The following is a 24,219-nucleotide window of genomic DNA, read 5'->3' on the forward strand; positions in this document are numbered from 1 at the left end:
TGAGCAAACCCACATCCAAAACCTAAACCGAACCTTGGTGCTACCACGCCTGGAATATTATGTGGAGTTTTGGTCTACTTATCTGAGGAACAATATTATTATTGTAGAGGGAGTGCAGCAAAGGTTTACCAGACTGATTTCTGAGGTAGCAAGACTTTATAAGGAGAACTTCAGTCAGTTCGGATTGTATTTGTTGAGTTCAGAAGAATGAAAGGGATTCTCACAGAAACCTGCAGGTTTCTATCAGTACTAAACATGGTTGATGCAGGAAAGCTGTTCCCAATGATACGGGAATCCAGAACCAGGGGTTACAATCTAAGGTGACAGGATAAACCATTTACAGCTGAGTTAAGAATAAATTTTCTCACCCAGAGAGTAGGGAGCCTATGGAATTCAGTCAAGGCTAAAACATTGTATAATTTCAAGGAGTTGAAATTAGCACTTTAGGCGAAAGCAATCAAAGAATGTGAGGAGAAAGTAGGAACAGGCTACTGAGTTGGATCATTAGCTGCAATCATATGAATGGTGGAACAGGCTTGGAAGTCTAAAGGATGTACCCCTGCACCTATTTTCTGTTTTTCAGCATCTGAAAGAGCAAAAGGTAATGTTTCTGAACAAAACTTAAAAGATTGATCTGTCTTTTCAGATGTTGGCAGTCTATGTATTTTCATCACCTGTTTTTGTTTCTGATGTGCTGCATTTTTGTCTGTTGCTTTATATATTTTTTTGTTTTCTGTTGGTTTCAGGAGAGGAAGCAAAAAATCCTCAGAAGTCAATTCCTATTGGGATTGTGGTTTCCCTGCTGATCTGTTTTGTGGCCTACTTTGGTGTATCTGCTGCTCTCACACTTATGATGCCTTACTACATACTGAACAAGAAAAGCCCACTACCTGAGGCCTTTAAATATGTTGGCTGGGAACCTGCTCGCTATCTTGTAGCCTTTGGCTCTCTCTGTGCTCTCTCTACCAGGTATTTTGAGTTTTGATTCTAGAGAATTCTACAATAATTTTTTAGTTTTGGAATAAAGATTTAACGGGGCCACTGGTGAAAACTCTTCAATAACGAGTTGAACTGTACAGACTAGAAGGTCAAGTAATCAAACCTTGTTGATATCATGTTGATGATATTAAGCTGAATTGTAAGAAGCAAGCTACTGCTCAGGGATTCATACTGTGAAGAAATCTGGCAGAGTTTCTGTTCCTGATTTAGTGTGTACTTTTCTCATGTCGATTGCTGAAATGTGAATATGTTGTGTGGTACAGATGCCCCCTTTTGAGTTGAGTTCACCATTAATTGTTGAATAGGTTTATATGATATTCATTTGGATAAATATTTGATTACTTAGCATCTCCTTGTACGCCAGCAAATTATCCACACCTTTGCAGGGGATGGGGAAAGTGTGACAAAAATAGACAATGCAACAGGAAAAGTTTTTACAAACAAGAACAGCTAAGGAAACATGAACAATATACTGGTGTTTTTGAAATGATAGTGATAGCATTGGTTCCAGTATATCTAGTGTTAGTTATGCAGTTAATAGATATGGAACCTATCAAAAGATGCATAAAGTCATTCTGAAGTTAGCAAGGTTCATAAATAAATCTCTCTGCACAAAAACACTTGAGGGGCCAGAAAGAGAAATCGAGCAAGCAAGCTCCCAGTGGTTCCGAACTAATTGTCCGTTTCCCTTGCATCCAGCCTGCTGGGCTCCATGTTCCCTATGCCTCGTGTCATATATGCAATGGCTGAAGATGGATTACTTTTCCGGTTCCTGGGGAACACGCACAAAAAAACCAAGACCCCAGTGCATGCAACCATCGTTTCTGGCATTGTTGCTGGTGAGTATCACTTGTGACCAGGTTTGCAAGTCTTTTTTTTAACATCTGCTGCTGGTCTGCCAATTTGTTTCTTTGAATTCACAGATTGATAGAAACTTTCAGCTTGAAACTTGGAGGTTATTTACAACCTTTGCAATCCAAAAGAGCTATCCAGCAGATCTCTTCATTCAGTTCTTGGTCCATACTTTTGTAAAGTTATGGCTCTTAAAGTGCATATCAAACTAGTTTTTAAGTATGGTTTCTGTCTTTATCTCTTCTTGGCAATGAATTCCAGATCTTAAACATCCTAAAGGTGATCTTTTTTTTAAACCCTCCTCCAGTACTTACAGCAATCAGTGTGGTTTGTGACCTCTTTGCTAAGGGGAATAGGTCCTGCCTATCTACTTTGTGTAAGCCCCTCATAAGTTTATCAAACCAAATTAAATCTTTCACCGTTCCTCTTTTCTAAAGAATACAGTAACACTTTGTCCAGTCTTTCCTCATGGCTGAAGTATTGCCGGCCTGGTAAAATTCTCGTAAGGCCCAGTATTGTTTAAGGGAGGCAACGTCCCAGTGGTAATATTAATGGATCGTTAATGTTCAGAAAATGTTCTGAGGAGTTGGATTTTAATCCAGCCATGGCAGATGGTGGAATTTGAATTCAATAAAAATCTGGAAACAATCCAATGATGACCCTGAATCTGTTGTCAGGTAGTGTTGAAGAGGCATGGAGGCTGCAGAAGGACTTGGACATGCTAGGAAAGTGGGCAAAGAAGTGGTAGATGGAATACAATGTGGGAAAGTGAGAGTTTGTTCACTTTGTTAGAAGAGTAGAGGCATGACTGTTGTCTAAATAGTGAAAGGCTTCAGAAACCTAAAGCACAAAGGGACTTGGCAGTTTGGGATTCTCTTAAGGTTAATGTACAAGGTCAGTTGGCAGTGGGGAAGGCATGCAATGTTAACATTCATTTTAAGAGGGCTAAAATACAAGTGCTGAGACTGTATATGGGTCTGATCAGAACGCATTTGGAATATTGCAAGCAGTTTTGGGTCCTGGGATGGATATGACAGCAGGATGATGGGCTTATTTTATGAAGAGAATTTGAGGACTCTGGATCTGTACTTGATAGAGTTTAGAAGGATGAGGAAAGATGTTTGAAACTTGCAAACTTGGGAGAAGACTGGATACAAGGGATGCAGACAAAATGTTTTCACTATTAGGAGAGACAAGAAACTCAGACACAGCCTCAGACAACAATTTAGAATTGAGATGAGGAGGAATTTGCACAGCCAGAGGCTTTTTCATCTGTAGAATTCATTGCCACAGAAGGCTGTGGAGGCCAAGTCATTAACTATATGTAACACGGAGATAGATTCTTGATTGGTAAGGGGATCGAGGATTACCGGGTGAAGGCAGAAAAATGGGGTTATGAAACATAACAGCCTTGATCGAGTGGTAGAGCAGACACAATGGGTCAATTAACCCAATTCTGCACCTATATCTTGCCTAAGGCTCCTCAGTCATTGCGTTCACACATTTTCTGTAATGTCAGAATAAAACTTAAGCAGTATAGTAGCTGTAATTTTATTAGATTTTTATACTTTTAGCATATTCAGTTAGTATTGGAAAATATCCCATTTGTCCTTTTACCTACCTGCTCTACTCTCTTCGGGGATTTATAAATAGGTAGTCTAAGGTCCCTCTATATTTTGCAGTACATATTTTGACTCGTGCAAAAGTCACTGTCATTTGCCAAAGATAATGCAAATACTGAAGAAATGCTTCTAATGAATCTAACCCCTCTGGAGCAATGGGAGAGATTAACTGAATTGGACATTTCATTTTATCCCAGATAAATTTGGTAAATGTTCTTTTGGTTTCAAATGAAGGAAGGAAAGAGTGAAATAAATATTTTGAACTGCAAAACTGGTTTTCCTAAGGACTGATCTCCTGTTTCAGGAATATAATAGAGTTAAGATGATGCATGAAGTGCCTGTTTGTATTCACACGTTTTTGTTTTTGCTTCAGCTATCATGGCACTACTATTTGACCTGGATGTCCTGGTTGACCTCATGTCTATTGGTACACTGCTTGCGTATACCCTGGTGGCAGCTTGTGTTCTTATCCTCCGGTGAGTGAAAGTTCCTAATGTGATGATGATTATTGTTGTCCTTTCTTAGCCAAGTTCACAGACTAGTAACTTATTGCCATGGCAATGCTAAAGCAAAACGTGGGCTGATGTACAGTGAACTCGGGCCTAGTTGGAACAGCTTTATTGCTGGGGTGAAATTGTTCCTTTCCTGCTGTACCTATTCTGTGTAAGGTCGGTGTATTAGTGTACCACCGTACTAAATGACGTCCTCGTTTGATTTCTTTCCCACCTAGTAGTTTTACACTTCATAGAGAACTGAATTGATTTACCATCTCATCTCTTCCTTTCATACATTGCACAAATCTTTAATCTTGCCTTATTTTATCTGCAGATACCAGCCTTCTCCTCTCCTCAAATGTGATTTGTATGAAATGACTCAATTTGGAGTAAATAAAAGCAGCTCGGCAAGCCAAATGAACTGCGAGGATTATCAGGCTGAAGAAAATACCTCAGTGAGCTTTAAACTGCTGTTCAAACCAGAACAACATACCCCAACTAAATGTTCCGGATTAATTATTTATATCAATGTTGGAATCCTCTGTAAGTATCTTGGACCTAAAGTATTATGACACAGCAGTTGTGGTGTGTGCAAAAGACAGTGGACACTGTTAATGCTTATCTTGTCAGTGGTGAAGGTTGTACTTTTTACAAAGATAACTGCCAGGAAAATTAAATTAATTCCTTTCTTGATAAACATGACTTGACCTACTTTATACAACTAACTGCTCGTTGAGTAATACCCAATGCTCAAGAGTGGTACTATAAGGAAACAACTAACCAAGAATTTTAGGTGAAATACACAAAGGAAATAGTTGCAGAGTAAAGGGGCAGGTTTTGTTTTTAGAAAGTTGTCGATCACCACTCGACATCGTTTAGTCGTACAAACATATTGCAATGTCTTCATTGGCAGTGTTCTATCAAATTCACAATGAAGGTACCCTGGTAATGGCTGTGCACATGTAGAAATTGATACTTAATGGCCATAATTGGGCAGTTGTGCCATTTATGGCAATAGTACCATTTCATATCTATTGGCCTTTGGGACCTGATGAAAACAAGGTTATGATTGCATTATTTTATGCAGAACCTTTACAACTGCCACAGTCTTTTTCTGCTTATGGTTTGAGGTTTGAACTCATGAATTAGGTGAAATGGTAAGTAAGCTATACCTAGTGCAGAGGAAGAGCACCTTTTTGTATAGAAAGGATAGAAATTGGAGGTCAATTGAGGGAGCATATCTTTGTGTCTCAGTAGTGCCCTAATAGAAAAGGGGGACTTTCATTGACTTAGCTTGACCTAATTTCAAAGCAATGCCCATTCCTGTTTTTCTTTAATCAAATACCCTCTTCATTTCAATTAATTTTTTCTTGTAATTCTATTCTAGCGATTGTTTTGACTTGTATTTGCATTGTACTGGCAAAATGTTATGAGGAGTTATCCAATGGACATATCATCTGGATGACGGTACTTGTAATACTGTGCGTCGTTGCTGCTATTATTACCTTCATTATATGGACACAACCACAGAACGAAACCTCACTTAGTTTTAAGGTAAATCTTTTATTTCAGAATCAGTTAGAAACAGAAAAGAAAATTCTCATGTAAAATAAACTAAATTCTGCAATAGTACCATTTCATATCTATTGGTTGTGTTTCACTATCTCAAGCATACCATACCATTTACCCGTTTCTTCTGTCCTGATTAGCATGTAATTAGCATGTTATTTTACAATGTTCCTTCGCTTCACTTAATTTTCGAAAAATACAAAGAATTATTTGAAGTTCAGGGCGAATTGCACGAGTAACCAGCAGACGACAACAACCAAGTTGTCCAGTTTTTCCCTCCAGCCACACTGTCCAAATATAGAATGCCATTGCGTTGTCCTGCAGGTTGTTCAGACATTAGAATTCCCAAGGCATAAGAATTCACAGACACTTAAAATAATGATGAATTTTACATCATTATTTACCTGTCTGTGCTTGACCATACACTCTGCTAAGTTACTAGGTCCACTCCCTCCTTTGATCTCTGCAGGAGCAGCTGAGATCAGTTGACCTTGCTAGGTCCAGGTTAGGAAGAGGAAAATTGTTGATAATTCTTGATCACTTTTCACCAACTCCTACTGGCTACTGCAAATTTCAGGTGAAGTTTGGACCTGAATCACTTATGATGGTGGACAGTCTGCCAGTCAGAGTCAGTGTCTCTGTCAACAGAGCATGGCTAGGTGGAGAACTTTGTCATTCTTTGAAAATGCCTGGAATATTATGATGCCCTCAGGAAAATTGAAGAATGGTTTTCATGGATGATTGATAGAACAAAAACATCAAATGTGTTTGCAGTTTAGATGTGCACCATGTGGAAAATATACTGACAGATTCCTCTTGTCTTTTTAGGTGCCACTTCTGCCATTCCTTCCTATTGTCAGTATGTTTATAAATGTTTACCTGATGGTGATGTTGGATTTGGGCACCTGGATTCGGTTTGGAATTTGGATGTTAATAGGTAAATATACATCTATAGTTTTGCACCCTGCCCTAAAATAAGACTGATACATGTACACTTAACACCTCAATTAAAATAAAAGTCAACGCAAATTAGCTGTAATGTGATTGACAAATTGAGGAAGCTTTTTTTAAAAGTGTGAACTTTTGTGGGTGGCACGGTGGTTAGCACTGCTGCCTCACAGCACCTGAGACCCGGGTTCAATTCCCGACTGACTGTGTGGAGTTTGCACGTTCTCCCTGTGTCTGCATGGGTTTCCTCCGGGTGCTCCGGTTTCCTCCCACAGTCCAAAGATGTGCGGGTCAGGTGAATTGGCCATGCTAAATTGCCCGTAGTGTTAGGTAAGGGGTAAATGTAGGGGTATGGGTGGGTTGCGCTTCTGCGGGTCGGTGTGGACTTGTTGGGCCGAAGGGCCTGTTTCTACACTGTAAGTAATCTAATCTAATCTAATCACTAAAACGTGTTGGCTGTAATGTGATTACAGCGTCAACACATTGAACACTGTTTCTATAAATCCTGTGATTTTTTTCTATTACGTGGGATTGCACAAGAATGCAACAGTTATGTTATATAAAAAGCTGAAAATACAAGTCTGTCTGCTGCCACTACGTGCAAGTCAATCTTGAATAATGTGCATTATAGTATCTCTTGTTAAAACTTACATATAAATCTCCAAGTTAATCAAACACAACTCCATAATATTTGTCCACACTTGTATTTCTAGTCATCGCTCTTGAACTATAATCCACTTATTGCTTGCAATTCACTCAAAATAAAATGTAAATCATGGTGGACTATTCAATCACCCCTGAAGGTCAAGGATAAAATTCAGCTTCAGTTTTTTCCAGTTCAACCCTACTAATTAGTTTTCAAAGACAAGGAATTCTTTAATTAATCTATACAAAGGAACCTCGATTATCTGAACGAGATGGGCAGGCATTATTTCATTCGGATAATTGATTATTCGGTTAATTATTCAATGCCTTTCCTCTGGGGCTTGGGGTTTTTCTGTTGTCTCCTGAACGGGGAGCAGAGTTAAGGCAGCAGCACACCGCGCACAAGTCCCTGCCTGCCCGCCCCACAACCCGTCCAACACTACCCCTGTCCGTCTCCCCGCCCCCTCCAACAAAATCCCACCTCCTACCCTCCCCCCAAACTCGTCCAACACGGTATATTATAGCAGAATGACCTGTAGCAATTTGGATTGATTGGTATTGGTCTCATAAATGCAAAGCAGTCACGTGCTTCTCAAAGATGCATAACATTTCTGTGCTTGCTCTTAGTTATGATGGTGAGGGATAGAAGTACACCATGGCTTCTGTCTTAAACCACTTATTCCTACTGGGAATGGGAAAATATTATTTACCATTCTTCAGTGTATCTTCCTATTGCTGTAAAGTATTGCGGGATATTTATCGGAATAACACTATCCTATAAATAACAAGATATTTGTGACATTGAGGTTATTGTAAGGTGATTTTATATTGCTGGTATGTTTTATCTGTAGATAGAATTTTTTAATAAATGTCAACAAGATTTGCCTGAAACAAGTGTTCTTTAAAAATTTTACTTTTATGTTTTATAAAATATTTGATATTACTCAATTGAAATCCAGTATTTTGACATCTCTGTCTGAGAGTTTCTGTAAAATTTGTGATTGTGACATCATGCATTTATCTTTTAATTTCCCTAGGTTTTGTTATCTACTTTGGTTATGGAATGCAGAACAGCTCTGAGAACCAACAATCCTCTTTCAGTCCTGTAGGCTCGGATAGTCAAGAGAAAATGCTTGACTGCAACATTTTACTCACTCCAGCAAAAATGAAGGAAATATCAACAGCATAATAGAGAAAATATTGAAAGGGGTGATCCCTATTTACACTGACATTTATATTTTCTTACCAATTGCATTTATTTCTGTTTTTCATAATGGAATGTTACAAGTTGAGATGACATATTTTGCCTTTTTATATTTCAGTGCTCCTCACTTCCTTGAGGGGTTATGCAATTGACCCAAGGCGAGGGGTTACGGGGAGGTTTTTTATTCCCACTGACAATTCATTAATAATAAAAAGGCTACTTAACTTCTGTTGATACTGTTTGACATCATGACTACCATTTTATTGTAGCCAAGCTCTCATTCTGTTTACACATCAGCAAGAAGCTTTCTTACTGTTTTGAGAAAGGTCAAGGCCTGCATGAGCAAAGAACAGAAGTACAGCACAGGAATAGCTCCTTCAGCCCTCCAAGCCCATGCCAATTTATTATGCCCTAACTAAACTAAAAAAACAAATCTTCTGCCCTTATTCACTCCGTATCCCTCTATTCCCTCCCTATTCATGAAACCTTTCAGATACACTTAAATGATGCCAACTTGCCTCCTTCCACCACCACTTCTGGCAGTGCGTTCCAGGCTCCTACCACTCTGAGAAAAACTTTACTCGCACATCTCCCTTAAACTCTCCCCCTCTTGCCTTGAACTTGTGCCCCCTTGTAATTGAAACTTCAAGGCTGGGATAAAGCTTCAGACTATCTAACCTATCCACACTTCTCATAATTTTATAGACCTCTGTTAGGTCTCCTCTGAGTGAAAACAATCCTAGTCTTTTGAACCTTTCCTCATACCAAGCCCCTCAAGACGAGGCAAGATCCTGGTGAACCTTCTTTGCTTTCTCTCTCCAAAGCTTCCGTATCCTTCTGGTGGTATGGCAACCAGAACTGCACACAGTACTCCAAATGTAGCCTTACAAGGGTTTTATATAGCTGCAATATGATTTGCCAACTCTTGTACTCCATGCCCTGGCCAATTGAAGGCAAGCATGCCATATGCTGCCTTAATCACCTTAGCAACCTGTGTTGCCACTTTTAGGGAACTGTGGACCTGCACGCTTAAATCAGTCTGTATGTTCATGGTCCTAAGAGTTATGCCATTTACAGAATAATTCACATGTAAATTTGATCCTCCAAAATACATCACCTCTCATTTGTTTTGATTAAACTCTGCCTGTGCTCAAGCTGCCAATCTAATTATATCTTCCTTTTTCCTTTCACTGTCACTATCAGCTTCTACACCAATCTCTGTGTCATCAGCAAACTTACTAACAGACCAATCGCATTTTCCTCCAGATCATTCATGTATACTACAAACAACAGAGGACTGAAGACTGATCCCTATAGAACACCACTAGTTACCAGTTTCTATTAGGTAAATCTTCTACTGCTAGCCTCTATTTTCAATGACCACACCAGTTTTGTATCCATCTAGTCAACCCACCCCAAATCTCATATGATTTTAGTTTTTGTACCAATCTGCAATGTGCTTCTTTAGCAAATACTTACTAAAATCCTTTTAAACTACATCTACAGCTCTTTCCTCATCGATTATCTTCATCACCGCTTCAAAAACTTCAATCAGGTTGGTGAGACGTGACCTTCCCTGTATAAAACCTTGCTGCCTTTTATGAACCAGTCCATTTTCTTCCAGCTGTGCATATATCTTGTCTCTCCATATCTCCTCCCAAGAGTTTCCCCACCACAGTCTTCAAGCTGGCTGGCCTGTAATTTCCTGGATTATCCCCCTGGTTTACTCCCTTAAACAAGGGAATAACTTTTGGCTACTCTCCAATCCTTTTGTAACCTTTCCTCTGGTCAAAGATGATGTGGAGATATCTGTTAATGCCATGTCTATTTCTTCCCTTGCCTTGACATTCCTGATGAAGGCTTATGCTGGAAATGTCGATTCTCTTGCTCCCTCAAATGCTGCCTGACCTGCTTTGTTTTTCCAGCAGCACGCTCAATTCTGATCTCAGCATCTGCAGTCCTCACTTTCTCCTACTTGACATTCCTATGTATGTTCATTTGATGTAACTTTACCAGATATAACTTTACAATAAAGTGGGCAATGGAGTTTCATAATGTCAACGGATTATTAAGTAGAATGGTATCATCTCAACCCATTCAATTGATATTCCCTTGAATTATAAGCTCAAGTCTTTTTCTGTTTGCATCGGAAAAGATTCATTGTTATTTATTGGCTCTGTATTCTTGAAATTAAATTGGCATTGATGTTTTTCAGTTAAAACTTTAATGTAGAGAAATCACAGCTATGTTACAGTAAAAAGATGTGTGTCTTTGTGAAACAAAGTTACTAATGGATAAAATGTTTACGGCCAGGCTTGTAGTTGATGGCCAGTTGATATTCTCTCTGCTGTGCTGTAGTAATATACAAAGCTTAGGAGAAGGGGTGATGAAAATGTCTCATCAGTTTGTAGTTGTAATGCTGATCTAGGCCAGCTCCACATGGCTATTTCTTAATTCCCAGTGTTTTTGTTTAGAGTGCAGAGATACCAGCTTGGTTGTATACACTTTTATGTAAATATTCTGGTATTTTATAAGTACTATCTATCTTTCATTGTACAGCTAAATACATGGTTCGGTGGGGGTAGAAGCAGATACTTTTCTTTAAGAAAGCACTTGAGCTTGCTACCAGAATGTGAAACTGCCATTGCAAATTAGCTGTCTGCAATGGAAAGTGCCTAATTTTCGTTTCCACTTAAGTATTGAAACTGAAAATTAGGGGTTTTCTTCATGAGTAGCTAATCTCAAATATCATCAGTTTGAGACCTGGATAGCAAACTGAAAATTTAATCTAGTGTCTCCATATAACTCTCAAACATGAACTGTTGTAACCTGTTACAAAAACAGAAAATTGTGGACCAAAGAATTAAATAGGTAAAACAATTTTCATATTGGCTAAATTAACACAGTATTGGGACTGCAGTGAAAGGGACTGTATTTATTCTTCCATTGTTCATGTTGGACAACATTTCACAACGAACGCGGTGTGAAATCTTGTCCCGCATTCTTTTTAAAATTTATTTTGCCTTGTCTCAGTCCAAATGATTTCATTTATCTAATGTTTACTCTGGGGTAATTATACTTGCTTGGCATTGCTTTGTATGTGGATCATTATTTGAACATTGTAATGCATTTTCTTAAATGACAGAGAACACAAACTGATTTAAAAAGTTCACATTGCTAGTTCAAAGTCAAATGATAATGACTTTCTCCTAATTCATCCTTCACTAAAGTGGATGTAAATAGCAAAGTGTTTCTAATAATATTTGTGAATCTGTATCGTGATCAATGAAAGGAAAATATTATCAAATGATAATTTTATTCCTTTGGAGTATTTTACATATCAAGTTGTGTCTTCCATAAAGAAATTTGTCAGTTATTTTCTCAAAGTTTAAACAATAATAAATTAAATTGTTTTTATTAGTTTGAGGAAATAATAGTCAACACACTCAGATTTTTATTTAATAATACTAATAAAAATGGAAGAAAATGCCTGTAAATATTTCATGCTCTATTATGTGTCTCTGTATAAAACTATATTGTTGTTCAGTGTTTAACTTATACATATGTATTTTTGTAGTAAGTTGTTTTGAATCAATAAAAATATTAATAACTGATTTTTAAATATGAATTTCTTACACTGACCCATTTATGCATTTTGCTTAATTTTTGTGCATCCCCAGTTTATTTTAAAAAAACACTGAGACAAATTGGATAGAACCATCAATTCAACTTGGCGAAACAACCCTGGAATACGTGGACCACTTTACATATCTTGGAAGTCACCTCTCCTCCAATGCTGACCTTAATGACAAGATCCACCATTGTTTTAAATGTGCTGAAACAGCTTTTGAACGTCTTTTAATTGTGACATCAGGACAGACACTAAATGTTAGTGTATGAAGCAGTGGTGATCCCAATGCTCCTGTATGCGTCAGAAACTCTGACAGCATACCAGTGACATCTGAAGGCACTTAAAGTTCCATCAAAGCTGCCTTTGAAACATCTTTATCATCTGGGAAGATAGAAGTACCAATATCAGCACGCTGAATGAAACAAAAATAACATAACATGCATTGAAGCGAACGTCATCAAGAACCAACTAACATTGGAGTGGTGATGTTGGTTGGATGAAAGACTAATGTTTGCCAAAACAAATCATCTACTCCCAGCTTAAAGAAGGCAAGCATAAAAGAGGTAGACACCAGAAGAGATTCAAAGATGTTTAAAAGCCTATATGAAGAAATGTAACATCAATAATTTGGAAACCAATGCTAAGGCTAGGAAACTCTGGCAAACCATCATCTGAGAAGGACAGCAACATTTGAAGCCAACAGATGTGCAGAATTAGAAGAGAAAAAAACTGAAAGCGAGGTAGCAACAACCAAAGCCTGATCTGCAATCCATAACTATTTTCCTGAATGCGGAAGAACTATCAAAGCCAAGATTGGACTCATAAACCACTTCATTCCATTTAACTTTTCATGGGCTTTGAAGACCACCATCCTCAACCTTGGGATAGCCATGACGATGACTGTATACATGTAGAACTCTGTAATTTAAAAGAATATCTTAGTACCCTAACTCCAAGGAAAATAATAACCTAAGGAGCAGAACAGCCACTTTTCAATAAAAAAATCATTAAACAGGATCTTCCCAGTCCCTGAATGATATGTGCATTGAAGCAAAAAGTTGGAAAAGTAGTGAGGGATTGGCACTGATAACATTCTTGATACAGCAGAATGTCTCATTCTGCAATAAAGGGCAGAATTTTCCAGGCTTTGAGCAATGTTTGCTATTGTGAGGAGTGGTAACATTGGGTGAGATGGCCATTTCGACATCAAAATCATCATGCCACAACTTCCCTGCTTTGCTGAAGTGGCATGGATCATGCAGTGATTTTTTTTTTAAAAATATTTTTATTGAAAAAATGTTTCCTTTACAATTATAAAATTACAAAAATATGAAAATATAACTGAACAAAAACAATAAACCAACTATTATACTACTCTACAGAAGAACTGTCAACTACACTCATTACACATCAATAAATAAGTAACGCCGCTCAGCATAATAAGACCTCCGTGTTCAACCTTCAAGAGCATCAGTTATTAAACCCATAGTTGCTCAAAGTTCTTCCTCTCAGGACATTAGGCTTATTAAACCAAACCACCATAGCCAGATAAAAGTGCTAATTAAAATAGTAGACAGATCTGCTTCCAAATAATTCTAAAAGGGCTGCCCTGTCTTATAAAAGTTCATTTTCAGGTGCACCATATTTGTAAGAAAGTCCAAAGGAATGTGTTCCATAATTAACCCCCCTGACAGACCCAGGGGGTTCTCAGACACCCAGCACATCAGAATGTTCTTCCTTGCACAAAAAGTGAGGATGCTGAAAAGTTTATTCCATGTATATCTAAGAGAGATAAATTTGGCAAACCCAGAAGGAAAGAAATTGCGTCCACCTTGACTTCGGTCCCCAAGACTCCCTCTATTACTCCTGTCACAGCGCTCCAGTAGGTATGGAGTCTGTGGCAGCACCACAAACGATGTGTGAGGGTACCTGTGTTTATTATACATTTGGGGCACATTGAAGATGCATCCTGTTTGAATTTTGCAAGATAGTTTGGGGCTAGATGATCCTTAGAAGAATCTCTAACTGCATAGCCTGGGTCCTATTATATATTGAAATTTTTCCTCGCAAATGTCCTCCCAAGTTTCCGGAGTGATCTCCACCCCTAACTCCCTCTCCTAGACCTCCCATAATCACTCGATATCACCCAAGGAACCTCCCACCAACAAAAGATAGAGAGTACTCATTGAAAGAGTCTTCTTAGCCTGAAGCACCTTCTTTACCATGTCAGATCCATAACACTCAGTCAGAAATGTAGTCGCTTTTCAGATAAAATCTCTGATCTGAAACAAATGGAAGAGATCCCTCCTCGATAATCCATACTTAAGAGTTATTTGATCAAATGACATTATTTAATCTTCAAACAGGTCACCCAAACAAGAGACTCCCCTATCCGCCCAGGACTTCAACCTGGGATCCATTGTCCCTGGCTAGAAACCCGGCATACCAACTATGGGATTATGGAAAGGTGTTTTATACATATTACCACCCATCTGTCTCATTGCACATTTTGACAGTATTAATAACTATTGGATTGCGGTAATGTTCCACAACTATCCTCATTTTGTCCAGAAACAACAGGTTAATAAGAGGATACTTTATCTGTGAGGCCTCAACATCCAAACATACCGACACCGAATCTCACAGACCCAATCACTCTCAAAAGATAAAAGAGAGCTCAATTGATATCTCTGACATCCAGCAGATCCACTCCTCTCAACCCCTGGTGCATTTGCAATTTCATAACCTTGATGAGGGGCACTTATGGTGCCAAATAAAAGAATTAAACCAAACATTTAATTTCTGAAACATTTGTCGAGGAAAAAGCAAGGGAAGCATCCGCAGAGGGTATAACAAGCGAGGAGGAACATTTATTTTAATAACAGCAACTCGACCTTGTCATGATATTGGAAGGGCTCCCCATCTTAGAAGATCTTGTTTCACGTTATCGAACAATTGAACAAAATTAGCCTTGAATAACTGATCCAAACTAGGGGTCACAAGAGAGGCCCAAATAAAGAAAGCCGCCTTGTGCCCACTTAAAGGGGAATCCACCTTCAATGTCTGGTATTCCAATAAGACCCCTGCCTCCCCATAGGCATAGCCTCCGATTTTGAAAAATTGTTGTTGTAACCTGAGAAAAAGCCAAATGAAGTAATACGTTGTATTAAATAGGGCACCAAAACTGCTGGGTTCGAAAGAAAAATGAGACCATCCTCCGCATATAATGTGATCTTGTGCACCTTCGACCCTACCTTTGGGGCAGCTTTATTAGGGTCCCACGAATGGCCTCTGCCAGCGGCTTAATCACCAATGCAAAGAGCAAAGATGAGAGGGGACAGCCTTGCCGACAGCCCCGCTAGTTTTAAAATTATCAGACCCAATACCATTAGATTAGATTACTTACAGTGTGGAAACAGGCCCTTCGGCCCTACAAGTCCATACCGACCCTCTGAAGAACAACCCACCCAGACCCATTCCCCTACATTTACCCCTTCACCTAACACTGCGGACAATTTTAGCATGGCCAATTCACCTAACCTGCACATCGTTGGACAGTGGGAGGAAACCTACACAGATTCGGGGAGAATGTGCAAACTTCACACAGACAGTTGCTTGAGGCGGGAATTGAACCCGGGTGTCTGGTGCTGTGAGGCCCAGTGTTAACCACTGTGCCACCATGCCGTCTGTTTAAAATCAGTGGTTTTCAAACTTGAGAATGGATAGCATCCATGCTGTTAATTTGTTAGATACAGATAAGATTAGATTCCCTACAGTGTAGAAACAGGCTCTTCAAGCCCAACCAGTCCACACTGACCTGCTGAAGAGTATATCCCATTTCCCTCTGACTAATGCACCTAACACTATGGGCAATTTAGCATAGCCAATTCACCTAACCTGCACATCTTTGGACTGTGGGAGGAAACCCACGCAGACACAGGGAGAATGTGCAAACTTCACACAGACAGTAGCCCGAGACTGGAATCAAACCTGGGACCCTGGTGCTGAGAAACAGCAGTGCTAACAACTGAGCCACCATTAGTGAGAACTGTTGCTAGAGGATCACTGTAAAGGATCCTCACCCATCCAGTAAACACTTCACCCAGGCCAAATCACTCCAGGGTATAAAAAGGATATAGTGTGCGCTGCGTGAAAAGCACGCAGGTCAGGCAGCATCTGAGGAGCAGGAAAATCGACATCTCGGGCAAAAGCCCTTCATCAGAAAGGGCTCTTGATGAAGGGCTTTTGCCGGAAATGTTGATTTTCCTGCTCTTTGGATGCTACCTGACTTTCTGTGCTTTTCCAGCACCACACTCTCGATTCTAAACTCCAACATCTGCAGTCCTCACTTTTGCCTATAAAAAAGATACAGCCATTCTATCCAGTCAAAAGTTAGAAGGGCAGAAGGAAAGAGAGAATTCCCACACTTGAACTCCCAACTGGTTCTGGGCTGAACTGCTGCTAAAAAGCTGACCACTCCCTTTTCATTATACAGGTCACTTCTAAAACATGGCCACTTTGGCCTCAAGTCTCATTTGTTTACATATAAACAAAAAGGCCTCTCAATACCCTTTAATCTATTCACCAAACCAGGTCTAATCAGCAATGGGAGCGGTTTATGACTAATCTGGAAAAAAACAAGGAGATAGTATCCTTGAGAAAAGGAGCAGCTTTTAGAAAACAGGGACCAGCTTTGTGACACACACTTGAATCATGTTAAACAGTCTCCTAACATTATTAGAAGATCTGGGACCCCTTATAAAGCCCTTCTTACCCTCCTTAATAATAGAGGGCAACACCCTTTCCAACCTCAATGCCAGAGTCTTTGATAAAGTTTTAAAATCTGAGTTTAAAAGCGAGATAAGTTTGTAGGAAGCACAGTGTTCTGGGGTCCTCCCTTTCTTGAGACTAAGAGATATATTGGCCTCTCAAGCATGGTGGGAGGCAATCCCGACTATATGAATAGTCATACATGTCTAACATTGGTCCTGACATTATGTTTACAAATTCTTTATAAAACTCACTGGGCAAGCCATCAGGGCCGAGCACCTTACCACTTTGAAGTTGCCTCACCGCCTCCTGTATCTCTTGGGCTGTTCACGGAGCACTAAGAAGAGATGTCTGTTCAGCAGACACACCAGGAAGATCCAAATTTCTAAAAACAAATGACTCCACCTTTTCCCATCTGTCCTCACAGCATTCACACTGGTAAAGTTCAAAGTAAAACCTCCAAAATGCTTCACTGATCTTTTTAGCATCGTAATTAAGAGTTCTATTCCCTTCCCTAATAGAAGCAATAGACTGCGAGGCATTCTTCTTCCTGACCAAATATGCCAAGTATTAACCCGGCCTATCACCATTATCAAACAGCTTCTGCTTCGCAGAGGAAAGTTCCTTCCTTGCTGTATGCATTAGCGTGGAGTTTAAGATGGATTGGAGAGCTGTGATCTGCTGCAGCTTAGTCACCGTTGGTCTACTGTAATATGTCATCTCAGCTGCCTTCAGTCATACCTCAAGCAGATGCTGTTGCTGCTCTCCCTTCTGTGGCTTCTGGCTGTAGAGTATGAGATAATTATCCCTCTAGCATAGGCCTTAGCAGTCTCCCAAAAATGGATGGATTACTAGCTGTACCTGAGTTGGTGGCCAAAAAAGCTTCAAATTCCCTAGAGAAGTATTCTACAAACTTGCTGTCCTTGAGAATGAAGGGATCCATTCGCCAGTACTGCGAGCCCATTGCATCATCCTTAATCTTAACCATTAAATACACCGCTGCATGATCAGAGATGGCAATATTCCCAATCAAACAGGATACCACCAAATCTAAAAAAGCCGTGGGAGTTAGGAAATAACCAATCCTTGTGTGGTATTTGAGAAGATTGGAAAAGAACATAAAATCTCTCCTCGTGGGGTGTAAAAGTCTCCAAATATCTACCAACCCCAGTACCACACATAGATCGCCCAACGGCTTAAATTGTGAAGAAAGCTTTTGGGGGCCTTTGGGCATTCTATCCAGCACAGGAAGAGGGTGGGCCAGATGACAGTAGACATTCAAAATACCATGTTCCTTGTCATGTAAGGGCCTTAAGAATAACAAACTGACCATGCTCATCTTTAACACAACCTATTAAATTAAATGGGAGACCATTCTGAGTGTTGCCACTCTCTGCTCCTAGTACTAAAAGACAAGGAACACCCGATCAAGCCCATCCTGCTGTAACTTCAAGTGTTCCTTGTCATTAAGATGAGTCTCTTGCAACAGGGCAACAGCCACCCTCTCCTTTCTAAGGCTCGTCAACACCTTTTTTTTTAACTGGCAAATGAATCCCTCTAATATTCAAGGTGCACCATTTAAGAATGCTGCCAATCATGATCCTTTACAATCACCTTTGACCTGCCAAGAGGTGTAAAACCTGCGCCCACACCTCCTCCCTCACCTCTATCCAAGGCCCTAAAGGAACCTTCCACATCTATCAAAGTTTTACCTGCACATCCACTAATATCATTTATTGTATCCGTTGCTCCCGATGTAGTCTCCTCTACATTGGGGAAACTGGGTGCCTCCTAGCAGAGCGCTTTAGGGAACATCTCCGGGACACCCGCATCAATCAACCACACCGCCCCGTGGGCCAACATTTCAACTCCCCCTCCCACTCTGCTGAGGACATGGCCTCCTTCACCACCGCTCCCTCACCACCAGATGCCTGGAGGAAGAACGCCTCATCTTCTGCTTCGGAACACTTCAACCCCAGGGCATCAATGTGGGCTTCAATCATCATTTCCCCTTCCCCCACCTCACCCTAGTTCCAAACTTCCAGCTCAGCACTCTCCCCATGACTTGTCCGGACTTGTCCTACCTGCCCATCTCCTTTTCCACCTATCCACTCCACCCTCTCCTCCCTGACCTATCACCTTCATCCCCTCCCCCATCACTTATTGTACTCTATGCTACTTTCTCCCCACCCCCACCATCCACTAGCTTATCTCTCCACGCTTCAGGCTCTCTGCCTTTATTCCTGATGAAGGGCTTTTGCTCGAAACGTCGATTTCGCTGCTCCTCGGATACTGCCTGAACTGCTGTGCTCTTCCAGCACCACTGATCCAGAATCTGGTTTCCAGCATCTGCAGTCATTGTTTTTACCAAGAGGAAGAATTTGTCTTGCAACACGCTGAGCATAGTCAAAAGGAGACTCATAGTTTTTTTTGTCTTTTTTTGTAAATAGAGTCTAACTACAAATACAAAAGGCACTTAATGGGACTCTAACCCCTGCCCACAGAGGGCGCTTCCATTTCCCACACAGATCTCCTTGGGCTGCACCCCAAACCCAAGCAATGGAAGAAACCAAACAAAGGGCATTGTATAATAAAACAGTGAGCACCCTGCCCCTCCCCCCCCACCCCACAATATATCAAACCACCCCAGCTCAGAGAGAATTTTAAAAAAGCACCAACAACAGCTTCTTTGGGAAAACAGTAAAAGAACAAGAAATTAAAGCAAGACAAAAAAAATCAGACACTATTGTCCATGTCCATAGATACATCTGCATTATCTTAAAGTATCCAAGAAGTTCTTTGCTTGTTCCAAGGAATCAAACAACCGCACAGTCTCCACGTAAGTAATACGAAGCACCGCTGGGTATCTAATCAAATATTGAATACCGAGGTAATTTAATCTTCTCTTAACCTCATTAAACGATTTCCTCTTATGGATCACTGCTGCAGAAAAGTCCTAGAAAAACATTATCTTAGTTCCCTGATGGGAGAGATCCACAGGCCCTGACCTAAGTTTCCATGACTCTGCTTGTCCATGTAGCATTGGAATCGTGTCAGATCTGGGCAAGAACAGGGCCCCTGACCCCGATCTGCACACCGCAACCCAGTGAGCTTTGTCAAACCTTCACCTAGTCCGCCTTAGCATCCCAGCCAAGAAATTGTGGCAACTAGTCTTCAAATAAATTTGCTGGCTGTCCAACTTCTACTCACTCTGGCAGGTAAACCGCTCGGATATCTTTCCTCCTACCTCTATTTTCTAGATCAACTTACTCAGTCAGGGCCCGAACCTGTTTCTCAAGGGCCTGGATCCTCCCCGCCAAGGACTTGACCTCGGTCTGCGATGCCACGGTCCACTGCTCAATCTCTTCAACTCGCTTCCCGAGCCCTTCCAACTCCTTTTTATGCTTTTGTAGCATGATTGAGATGGACTCTAGTTGATGACGAGTCTCTTCCCTCATCGCCTGGATCAGCTGTAGTATCGTCTGAGTTCCTCCACGCTGTTCTGCTGTGCAGGCATTTCTTTCACAGCTGCTGAGCGAGCTGCAGCTGCTTCCCCAGTTGCAGTCTCGGGCCGGCTCATTGTTTGAGTGTCCCAAGTGTTGAGACTTGGCCATTTGCTTCCCCTTAGTCATTCTTGCACGCTCAAGATAGAATTTAAATGGTTGTATTACCATCTAACAATAATTTTTGTCAAAAAAAACTAAGGTGGGGGTGAAAAAATAACCTGGGTTGGGGTGCAGAGCTCAGCAAAGCTGATCTATTCAGACTGCCACCATCTTGAATCCCCTCCAGTGATATGTTAACAGTCAAACATGCCACAGCTTGTGATTGTATCAAACTCGCTATGGGAACACACAACGTGGAAACCAGAGCAAGTTCTTTGTGGGTTCAACTTGTTGCTTGCTCCAAAACACTTCCATTTTGGATACAAAATAAAGGCTGAAGCTTTCACAGCAATCTTCCACCAGAAGTCCCCAGCATTACATATACCAATCTTCAGCCAGTTTGATTCACTCCACGTGATATCAAGAAATGGTTGGATGCAAAAGTTATGGGTCCTGCCAACATTCCGGCAATTGCAGTGAAGACTTGTGCTCCAGGACTTGCCACACCCTTAGCTAAGTCATTCCAGTACAATTAAACACTGACATCTACCCAATAATGCGGAAAATTGCCCAAGTATGTCATGTACATAAACAGCGGGATAAATTTAACCTGGTCAATTACTGCCCCATCAGTCTACTGTTGATCATCAGTAAAGTGATGGAAGGTGTCATCAACAGTGCTATCAAGTAGCACCTGCTCAGTGACGTCCAGTTTGGGATCTGCCAGGGCCTCTCATTACAGTTTTGATTCAAACATGGATAAAAGAACTGGATTCCAGAGGTGAGGTGAGAATGACAACCCTGATATCAAGGCTATATTCGACCAAGTGTGGCATCAATGAGCTTGAGCAAAACTGGAATCAATGGGTATCAAGGAGCAAACTCTTGGGTTGTTGAAGGTCAGTCATCTCAACTCCAGGACAACTGTGCAGGAATTCCTCAGAGTAATGTCCTAGGTCCAAACATCTTCAGCTCCTTCATTAATGTCCTTCCTTCCATCAGAAGGTCTAAAATCTGGACAATATCCAGGCTTGGGCTGACAAGTGGCAAGTAACATTCATTCCACACAAATGCCAGTCTGTGACTATCACCCCCTGACAATTGATAGTGTTACCATCACTGAATCCCCCACTGTCAACATCCTCAGGGTTAACATTGATTAGAAACTCAACTCGACTCACCACATAAACACATTAGCTTCAAGAGCAGGTCAGAGGTGAGGAATACTGTGAGCAACTCACCTCCTGACTCCCCAAACCCTGTACACAAGTCAGGAGTGTGTTGGAATACTCCCCACTTGCCTGGATGAGTGCAGCCCCAACAATACTCAAGAGGCTTGACACCATCCAGGATAAAGCAGCCCGCATGATTGGCACTGCATGCACAAGCATCCACTCCCTCCACCATCAATGCTCAGTAGCAGCAGTGTGTACTACCTACAAGATGCACTGCAGAAATTCACCAAAGATCCTCAGACAGCACCTTCCAAACCCACAACTACTTCCATCTAGAAGAACAAGGGCAGTAAATAGATGAGAACACCATCATCTTCACGTTCCTTTCCAAGCACTCACCATTCTGACTTGGAAATGTATCTCTATTCCTTCACTGTCACTGAGTCAAAATCCTGGAATTCCCTCCCTAGTGGCATTGTGGGTCAACCCACAGCAGGTGGATTGCAGCAGTTCAAGAAGGTAGCTCACCATCACCTTCTCAAGGCCAGCCAGCATTACCCACATCCCACAAAAATAAATAATAAAAAAAGACATCTCCATTTCAGGATATGGTCCACAGGAACCTCAAGTTCACTGACTTTGGCACTGACATCCACCCTGCACATCTCCAGTTCAGTTCCAGGATATTTCTGCACACTTTACCTCAGGTAGCACCAGCAATCCCTATCATTGAAATGCTATAGCAAGAACATCGTCTGCTCAAAGACACATGCTTAGGTCATGCGCTAGACCAAGTCTCATTTCTGGGCTGATCGTTTACTTTCATAGCGCTCAATCATTCTCTGCCTATTCTAGATGCTCTCAAAATCTGTGCCTCACCTTACCTTTTTTTTGTGCTTTGTCTCTTCATCCTGAATGATTGGCTCATTTTACTTCTGGCTTACTATGCTATTTCACACTGCCTTAAAACCAGTTTGCCACAGTATTCAGCAGGCCTCAGTCCAGTTGAGGGAGATAATCTCTCATTGGTTCCAGGCACAGTAAATCAAACACAGCCTTGAATGCCAGTCTATACCCTGCTCTGGGCAATTATTTAGGATTCTTTTCCTGCCCTAATGCTGGCTGGTTTGCTTCTGGGAGAAGAGTAGATATTATGTAAGATAGGGTGAGTGGCACAGCTATTACTGTTGGTACAAATGGGGAGGTTTCCTGAGCAAGTGAATATGCAGCAGTAGGTTTTGTGGTGCTGCAATTTGGGGCGGGTGAATTTGGGTGCAGAAGATGTTGCAGGCAATAATGGATGGTAGAGCGAGAGTCTAGGTGGGAATAGCAGAGGTAGAATGAGATAGAATTGGAGGTCATGGTGGCACACTGGCAGGGTGGTGAAAGATATTCACCTTTTTCATACAGCGCAATACATTCTTCCAAATGGGTTATATTGCTTCAACACTGACTGGAGTGGTCTGATATTGTGGCTTCTGCTGGTTCTTGGGAAACACAAGTTATCACTTCATCCAGCAGTACACCCTCAAAGCAGGACAGGGATTTTCCCCTATCTGGACTACTAGTGCTCATCAATGTTCACAATGGCCTTTCATAGAGGGTGGCGGTGCCTTGGATGCTGCTCTATTCTTGGATCTCCACTGAGTTTTGAGTCACTGGGCAAACCCTATTAGAGAAAACCCACAGCCTTGTAGAGAGATTTACTTCATCAAACTGGATTTAACTTGTACTAGCCAAAAAAAAGGCAAGATTCAACCACAAGTGTTGAAGTGAGATGAAGGTCTCACTAATGAGTAGCTAGAGGCCTATATGCATGCATCTTACTATTAGCTAATCTCACCTCATTTATATGCACTTTTACATTCTCCCACCCATTAGATAGAAACCCAATTGTTACAATTACTACATTAAATTAAGAGTGGTTACTTGGTGACTCCACCTCATAATTATTCCTCCAACCTGAACTTCAGTCACCAATGTTTCTTGGTACGTTCCCAAGATAGTAACTGTCCAGATATGTTTGAATCGACACACATCAGCCTCCCAATACCCTTGTGGCTCATCTCCAATATATTTGGAAGATGGATCTGCATTTAAATTCTGCACTTCGCAGCGTACTTCTTCAGTATGTTGCTGCCACAACATTTTGTATACAGGTGATAGGCAGATTTATGAAGCTTCTTCCCTGCTGCTATTAGACTTATGAATGGACCTCTCACATGTGAGAGTTGACCATTCTCTTGTTTTTTCTGTAGCCATAACACTATGTTCTACATTCTGTTCTATTACACTGATGCACTTAAGTGAGGTCTGATTTGTCTGGTTAGCACACAATATGCATCACTGTCTCAGTACATGACAATAGTAAGTCAAATCAAATCAAATCTCATAGCTTGGACCAAGATGCAACTCAAGACTCCTTTGTTTATGCAATTCAATGCTCACAGCAACCCAGCCTTGCCTTTTTGTGCTTGCCCTCTCTGTTGGAGCTTAAAGTCTCACCATGGTTCTGTCTAGTAATCAAATAACACAATCTCCTGTTGTATTTGCACAAACTGGCTTGTGCTACATTCAGAATAAAAAGGTCCCCATGTCAAATATCCATGTAGAATCATTAAATGGTCCACCTTTCAGAGCCTTCCATATCCCACTGTATGGAGGACTTCAAAGTGTGGTGCAAATGCTGACTGTTCACATTACTA

At 40.9% G+C, this 24,219-nt stretch overlaps 1 protein-coding gene across 1 annotated transcript in view; it reads left to right on the forward strand.

Annotated features, from left to right (window-relative positions):
* LOC132820534 (high affinity cationic amino acid transporter 1-like) overlaps positions 1 to 11,834 on the forward strand; it is a 39,064-nt gene extending 27,230 nt beyond the window's left edge. The window contains exons 6-12 of the mRNA XM_060832775.1: positions 747 to 969; positions 1,699 to 1,838; positions 3,847 to 3,949; positions 4,302 to 4,510; positions 5,355 to 5,521; positions 6,365 to 6,473; positions 8,167 to 11,834. Coding sequence (XP_060688758.1) covers positions 747 to 969; positions 1,699 to 1,838; positions 3,847 to 3,949; positions 4,302 to 4,510; positions 5,355 to 5,521; positions 6,365 to 6,473; positions 8,167 to 8,318 — 1,103 coding nt within the window. The 3' untranslated portion in view covers positions 8,319 to 11,834. The remainder of the gene's footprint in view (positions 1 to 746; positions 970 to 1,698; positions 1,839 to 3,846; positions 3,950 to 4,301; positions 4,511 to 5,354; positions 5,522 to 6,364; positions 6,474 to 8,166) is intronic.
* Positions 11,835 to 24,219: the final 12,385 nt, after the last annotated feature.

This window comes from Hemiscyllium ocellatum, chromosome 11 (genome assembly GCF_020745735.1).
Source record: "Hemiscyllium ocellatum isolate sHemOce1 chromosome 11, sHemOce1.pat.X.cur, whole genome shotgun sequence".
NCBI lineage: Eukaryota > Metazoa > Chordata > Chondrichthyes > Orectolobiformes > Hemiscylliidae > Hemiscyllium > Hemiscyllium ocellatum.